General features: G+C 40.4%; 1 protein-coding gene across 1 annotated transcript; it reads right to left on the bottom strand.

Moving 5' to 3' along the window:
- Nucleotides 1–1,936: 1,936 nt before the first annotated feature.
- On the bottom strand, nucleotides 1,937–5,452 carry igfbp6b (insulin-like growth factor binding protein 6b). The gene is made up of 4 exons (XM_053317290.1): nucleotides 4,942–5,452; nucleotides 3,937–3,971; nucleotides 3,049–3,168; nucleotides 1,937–2,698 (listed from the first exon to the last, which is right to left on the bottom strand). Exons 1-4 carry the CDS (start codon nucleotides 5,276–5,278, stop codon nucleotides 2,585–2,587), a joined length of 606 nt encoding a protein of 201 aa, XP_053173265.1. The 5' UTR covers nucleotides 5,279–5,452; the 3' UTR covers nucleotides 1,937–2,584.
- Nucleotides 5,453–8,063: the final 2,611 nt, after the last annotated feature.

The raw sequence follows: 8,063 nt of genomic DNA, 5'->3' as shown, positions 1-8,063 counted from the left end.
GAGTTTCTCTGTGCTCACCCTTAATCTGAGTTTAAGACATCGGCCTACGAGCAGGATCTGTGACATCACAACTAGTCTGGAGCCAATCGTGGTCCAGTACGCAACTCATACAGGATGTGATGTGGAAACTTGAAGCCTCCATTGTACATACAGTGAGAATGAACTTTACATTAAAATAGGAAACACCTGATATCATACTGTAATAAAATTAGACATTGCTTTCTCTTCTGGCTGCCAAAGTTTGGAGGTATTTTAGAAACTTGGTGAATGTCCTGTGCTGTTTTAAGATGCTGTGTTAGGTTGTTTCTATGATTAAATGTTTTTATATGATTGTATTAGAAATGTATTTATGATTGTATTATCACATTTGGTTTAATTCTGATTCATGCATTGGTGGAAGGGTTAAGGTTAGGGTTAGGAAGTTTTAACACTAGTAAAAGTTTCATTACTACACCGTAAAAAGTAAAATAAAATGTACATAAAGTATCAGAAGTAAATGTTGGAAGTGCCTCAAACTTGTATTAAATGTACAGTTACTCTCCACTACTGGATTTATTGTCTGTCTGTAACACATTGCCGTAGCATCTGGGACGAGAAACTCTTGAAAAATATATTTTTAAGGTTAAATAAAGATTTCAAAATATCAAATATCTTATCTTCCTCCTCCATTTACATATCATGACCAACAACTGCAGCTTCACTGAAATTCCTCACAAATACCTTAATGTTCATTTTACCTGGTGGTGGAAAGTGGAAATGTAGGTACTTGTTACATCATATGTCTACTCCACTACTTTACAGAAGGAAACCACTACGCCACTAGATTTATTTAACAGTAACAGTTACTCCTCTGTGCTTCTTACATTAATATTTTACATACAAAACATATAATCATTTTATTTAAAAAACAAACAAACATAGTTATACATTTCTCAACAGTTTATAAAATAGTTTGAATCAGCTCAACCTCGAGCAACTACATCATTTAAATGCTTCTTACATTTTAATGCATCAACAATATATCATAAACTATAAAATGAACCATTCTGTGCTTCTACTTATGATACTCAGAGTACTTTGTGATGATAATACTGCAAGATTTTGATTTTGAATGCAAAGACTTTGACAAGAACACACTCAACACCTGCTGTTATATTAATATATGTTTTATTCTTCTCCATTTTTATTATCATTATGTTTTATTTTCATATTTGCAAATCTTACAGGTCCTTTGTGCATGGACCTATCATCACGGCACACACATTGGCACAACAAGATTGGTCAGAAATAGATAAATTCTAATCACACTTTAATAGCACACATTTTCATGACTTTTGCAAGGACTCGGGAAAGACATACTATAACAATAACAAATTTGATCTTTTTTTTTTTTCTTCCCTCTATTGAAATCAGAATTTATAGTATGATGTGCCAAAATAAAACATAATAGTAACATGGACATTCTCAATATCTCAAATAAACAAAGCATAAATAAGAAGGAAATAAAAACATGAGATATAACCATAAGATGTACAGCAGTTGAATAGAGCTCTGATGAATGTGATGAGTTTTGCCATAAAGGTGCCTTTAAAGCACAACACTTCCCCTAACATGAAATAAAATAATCTCTGTCTTTAAATAAGAAACTGCTGACAATATAAAAATACATGGCATTGTACTGTAGTTCATTAAATAAACCAACAATTCATATATAAAATATTATATTGACGTGTATAAAAATATGCCTTACAACTTTTTGAAAAGGGTAACAGCCGTAAGCTTTTTGTCTGCCACTTCAGAACACACAGTCGACCACAAAAATCCAACATATGTACAAACAATCAACTAATAAGCAGTCAAAAACGCCATTTTGACAAATAAAATGAACAGAAGCATCCAGGATCATTTTTCGTATGACTATTTTTTCTGACTTGACATATATATAAGATACTGTAAGATTCAAGCAGTACTTGATGGAAATACAGACTCAAAAATAAATTAATAGAAAAAAGAAATATTCTGTCAATTAGGTATATTGATATCAGTGTATCTTTGGAGAGAGGGAGAGAGGACGGTGAGGGAGACACGTTTTTCCAAACATTTGTGTCACATCACCTGCGTAACAGTATTTCAGCCCACTGAGATCAGAACAAACACAGGCAGTGTCAGCTATCCTAAAGTAAAAAGGAAAACGGAAATCTACCAGAAAGCCAGGACAAGAGCCAGGGAATATAGAGATCATTCAGAGTAATACCGCTTGGATCACTGAGGCAGTTCACGGAGCATTAATGTGAGCATGCAGCGTGTCACCAGACGACGCAGAGGACGTTGCTGCAACTGTTGAACATTCAGGCAGATGTTATTGTTGTCGCTGCTGGACTGTAAGTGTGTGTGTCTTGCTTCTAGAGAGGACATTAACTGGTGTGTATTTTCCATAGGAAGTGGTTTATCCCTGCTACCTCCTGTCCAGGCAGTGTCTAGCACACGCTAAAGCCACCCCCTCTCCCTGTGCTCCTGCTCCTCCTCCACCGCCTCCTCTTTCTCCTCTTCCTCCAGGCTCAGAGCAATAGGACAGACTCATCTCTCACTCCCCGTCGCATGGTAAAGTGCCATCTTCGCTGGCATGTGAGGGCAGGGCCGTGCCGAGCTCGTCCACGCACCAGCAATGGCCACGCTGCATGCCCTTGGAGGAGCGGCACTGTGTGAGATTAAAAGACAGAGAGAGGGAGATTTTGAAAGGGAGAGAGGGCGGAGATTGAGTGGGAGAGTGGGAAAGGTGGTGAGAGAGGAAGAGAGAGAGAAAATGATATGTCATCATAGCGCAGTACTGATTCTCTGAGCCCACAGCTGAGAGGCTCAGAGAGAAAAGTGTCAGTTATTCTCAGCCCCTATGGTCACAGACAAATCTCTGGATGCAGCAGAGTACAGCTCTCACTATCTCACACATACATACAGTCAGTGACACATTTTCACATCACATCACGTCCAAAAGCCAACAAAGTTCCAGTTTCATGTTTCATGACCATTCAGGTGACTGTGATACTCTACCTGCTTTTTCCTGTAGAAGCCGCGAGTGTCACAGTTGGGTATATAGATGTCGCGGTCAGACTGGATGATCGTCAGCTCGAGACCTCTCAGGACACTATTGAGCAGTTTGCGGCAGGGGGCCTAAAAAAAACAGCAACGCAGAGTGTGACTTCAAACATCACCAGAGGCAAAGACAGAGAACCTGCCTTCATCTGAGGAGAGAGTGGCTGCTTTCTCCCCTCAGGTGATTCTGTTGGCAGAAAGTCTCTTTGATCACAACACATGTCGATGTAATTCACACACAGGATTAGCCACAGTGATGCAGCATTACAGCCAGAAGCAGGGAATACGGATATTTATATATATATCAGATGTCACATATTGTATAACATTATATAACCATATTGTTACACAATTGCTTTTGCTTTTCAGGTCACTGAATGGTTTGAAGTGACTGTGCGTTTTTTGTGTCACTTTGGGAAATTAAACTATGTGATCTTCATCAATGATGTGACTACTGTGATCACACATATTTGTTTAAATGCTGTGGCTCAGCCGGCTCACAAAGTAAAAAAAAAATCTGTGGCGGCAGCGGCCGACTTGAAACTTTCCTGATTCTCATCATGGTCAATTAGTTCTGCCGCATAGCAGCACACACATCATGCACCATAATGCATAGCTTCAGAGCCGTGTGTGTACATGCCACTGCAACACCCAAAACAGCAGAGGATGGTAATAACCCTCTGAAATGCAATGCAGCTCGATATACAACCCTCTCCATCACATATGATGTGTGTTAATGCAATCTTGTTACATAAAAGGCTTTAAACATCTCAGAAATTCAGTCATTTGGGTGAGGATTTGTTATCTTCACTCATTTAAGACTGTAAAATAAGAACATGAACTTACTTTTTCAATGTCACCACTGTGTGAGGGATGGGGACCTGAGAGGAAATGACACACCAACATGAGATTGTGATATTAAAGCAATATGGCCATTAACATCAAACCACATCCAATGTCAAACTGTACAATATATGCTGAATATACAGTATAATATAAAGACTTGGGTATATTTTTATACATCAGCATCTTTCTGCATAAAACATTACAAAACCGTCACTCAAATTGAGATCCATCTGAGGGTGGTCATTCAATGAGAGACCTAATTTCCATCAGTACATTTCCTTTTCAGATTGGTAATCGCAGTATCTCAGTTTGAACAGTAGATGGAGATCACTGCAATAAAAAGCAGCTTGATCGGGATGTAGGTGACACTGTGACAGTTTCACATTCATTCTAAAATCTCTACAGAAAGGCTGACTTATAGGACAGATCATTGTCATGCACTCTGTCATTGAAATGGGTGAATATTTAACACTGTACAGATCATATAAAAGCAGATATATGTATCTTTACTTAAACACTGTCGCAAAACCCCAAAGACTAAATAAAAGCTCATTGAATGTATTTCATAAAGAAGCTCTGTCCTTTTGGTGATTCGCCATCATTTCTGATTAACAAATTACAGTCCTTTACAACAGGACTGTAATGACAAATGACATTTTTATCACAGTGGCTCCAGAGGCACTGCAGAGCAGTACTGAATGCTAGAGGTTTGCAAATTCATCTGTGGTGCACAAAATGCATCCAGGCTTAAATGTCACACACTAATTGGCCTTTCCTTTTGTTGGTGAGTGACACAGCATCACATGCAATTCACAGCAACACAGGAGGCACACTGTATGCACAATTATCTGTGGTGGCTGTTACAATATCTTCAATATACCACTGTACATGTCAAGCCTACCTGCAGTGTCCATGCATGTGTCTGTGTGCGTTTGTAAGGTGCATGCATGTATGTGTGCATATGTGATTTCATGCACGTGTGTGTGTGTGTATACAGTATCTTACCTGTGGGGTGGGGCCTCTCAGTGGGACTAGTCCTGCTGTGCTTGGCGCAAATGCCCCTTCCCTGCAACAGAGCCTGGAGGGGGCTGTGCTCCCTTGCTGGGGGAACACAGCGGAGCCCTTTGGCACAGCTCAGGGTGTACACACCACAGGGCTCTCCCTGGGCCAACATTGACGTGCTGCCGGCAACATTATGGTCCCTGGGGGGCCGACCTGCCCCCAGTGGATCCCTGCAGGAGGGACAGACCTTGAGGGTGCCCAAGCGGTTTGCCCCGGTCCATGATCCGCAGTGAGCAATCAGCAACAAAACAACGGTTGTTAAGTTAGAAAGGATAGGCATTTTCTGTCCAGGTCTCAGGTTCTCCACACTGTCACTCTCTGTCAGTTAAATGTGGCTGATGCTATTTCTGGATGTATATTTCTCTCTCACTCTCCCTCCCTTTCTCTCCCCTTTCCTCAGTCTTCTTCCCGTTTCTATACAGTAGCTTTCCTTGGTGCTTTGCCGGTTGAGTCCCCTGCAGTGCCAGAGGAGACAAATGGAGATCGAGAGAGACACAGCAAAGCACCAGCTTTTAAAGATCTGAAAGGCGGTGATAGAGAGTGAGTGAGTGAGTGAGTGAGTGAGAGAGAGAGACAGGAAGAGAGAGAGAGAGAGCACAGTTATGACACCTTCAGGGGCTGGGACTCAGAGAGAGAGAGAGAGAGAGAGAGAGAGAGAGAGAGAGAGAGAGAGAGAGAGAGAGAGAGAGAGAGAGAGAGAGAGAGAGAGAGGGAGAGAGAGGGAGAGAGAGGGAGGTGGCAGGGAGGGAGAGAGCAAGTGGGGGGTGGATTATGTTCCTTTCAGAAATTATCAAAATCTCCCCACCCTTTCCTGTTATATACTAACACATACATCTAGCCCTTCATCTCACACTTATCTTACACATTACACATGCACAACAGTAGTAGTCATGTTGAGCTATTTGCACTTTCTTTTCCCAATGTCAGAGACCTTTGGGGAATCATATTTGCCATGGTAACAAATACAAACGTATATACATATGTGTGTGTGTCTCCATCAGCGTCGCCACTGCAATGCCATTCGCTACAACAAACGCACAGCTGTGTGATTCCTCCTGCTTGGATCCTGTACGAGGTTATGACCGAGAATATTTCCTGTACAAACATGTAATCCTCAGGCTGAATTCCACAGCTGAGATACTCTGTCTTTTTTTTTTGTGTTAAATTACAGATTATCAGTCATAAAATTTAAGTTAGTGACCTCCCTGAATGCACTGTAATGTTTGTGTATTACAAAACAGATGCTTAACATACTGAAGATTACTTTATGGTGCCGTACACCGACTGAACCTCTGCCTCAGTTTAATCAAATCAGTGCTGAGTGCCAAATCCACTCTTTAATAAACCAGTCAACTTCTAGATTACATTTGAGCAGCTATCAGATATTAACTGACTTCATGCACGGTGTCACATGTTGAAAGTGCGAGGGCAGAGGAGGTTATTGCTCGCCAGTTGTTTGAATTGGAAGAGTAATCATCTGGATAATTAGGAGGAGGACTCGCTTTTGCAGGAATGCACATCGACCAGCCCGAGCCAAACTGCTAATAATGCAATCCATCGCTCCACTCAGCCAGTTAGGATTTTCTACACGAGTGCAATCATCGAATGATCACTGCTGAGCCCTTCACGTTTTCTACTCAGCGCACAACACTAGCTTCTGACATAATTAAACTGTCATGCCCGTGTGGTTTTGTGATAAATAGAGCTAGTTGGTGTATAGAAATGATGTTGTTCTCTTAAATATACAAGGCGTCATTCTTTTACTCTTCAAGACAGATGCAAAAGGTAACTTTGCAGCTACTTTAGTACTTTTATCGTTACGCTTTTAGTCATTTGATGCAACTCTTACTTTTACATGAGTATTTCATAAGAATAGCTACTATTACAGCAAATCTTTTGGAGCCATATATTTTAGCTAATGCTCTATTTTAACACTAATTAACAACACGCTGCGCTGCAAGAATAAATATGAAGTTTGATGCATAGTCTGCAAATACAATTTGTAAGAAGAGAAAGTGAAAGCTCATGTATAGGTACAGTGTGTTCCTGTCTTATCTAGAGTCCCATTGTATCCTGTGTTATCCGACACAGCCTTGCTGCATCTTGTTGCAAGTTTATTCGAAGCTAAAATGAAGCTTCAGTCCTCCAAATGGGTCTAATCAAGTCAAAATCTTTCAATGTTGCAGTCTTTTATGCCAAAGCCCCTGTTTTGCTACTATACTTCCACCACAGCTCAACAGGGAAACACTGTCTGAGGAAACACAAAGAGGGACTTTGATGCTAATAAGACTGTAAATGTGTCAGATATCCACTTGATGTGATTAACTGAGACTGCGGAAACCTCATTGAGCTTCACCTCAACTTCTGGAATATGTTTTTCCACTAAATGACTGTGTGGGCACACTGTGGATTTTGGCCCCCATCACTTACACAGAAAGCACATTTGAATGGGATCTTTTACTAGCCAGTATGAACAGCAGGAATAATTGCAGCGAGGGCTTCAGACATTGATATTTGTTCTCTGTGGACAGATGCAACGTGAATATGACACCGAAAATTAGGGAGAATTTCACAGGGCATACACAGCATTAGGATATTATATTAAAGGACAGGTTCACAATTTTTGAAGTCTGTATTAAATATTGAAATAGGTTTTCTTGCTGTAATTATTCCTCCTGTTCATACTGACCATTAGAAGATCTTGCAATGTAAGTGATGGGGGACTAAATCCACAGTCCTCCTTCTGTGCAAAAATGTATTTAAAAGTTTATCTGAAGCTAATATGAAGCTTCAGCGTCCAAATGAGTCAAAACAAGTAGATATCTTTCAATGTTACAGTTCTTTCAGTGCCAAAGTCTCTCTTTTTTGTTCCTATACTTCCATCACAGCTCAACAGAGAAACACAAAGAGGGAATCTGATGCTAAAAAGACTGTAAATGTGGCAGATATCCACTTGATATGGACTACCTCAGACTGCTGAAGTCTCATATAAGCTTCACATCAACTTTTAAATGTGTTTTTCCACTAAATGACTGTGTGGACTCTCTGTGGATTTTGGCCTCCAT

This window comes from Scomber japonicus, chromosome 4 (genome assembly GCF_027409825.1).
Source record: "Scomber japonicus isolate fScoJap1 chromosome 4, fScoJap1.pri, whole genome shotgun sequence".
Lineage (NCBI taxonomy): Eukaryota > Metazoa > Chordata > Actinopteri > Scombriformes > Scombridae > Scomber > Scomber japonicus.
This window is presented reverse-complemented; position numbering and strand designations above follow the sequence as displayed.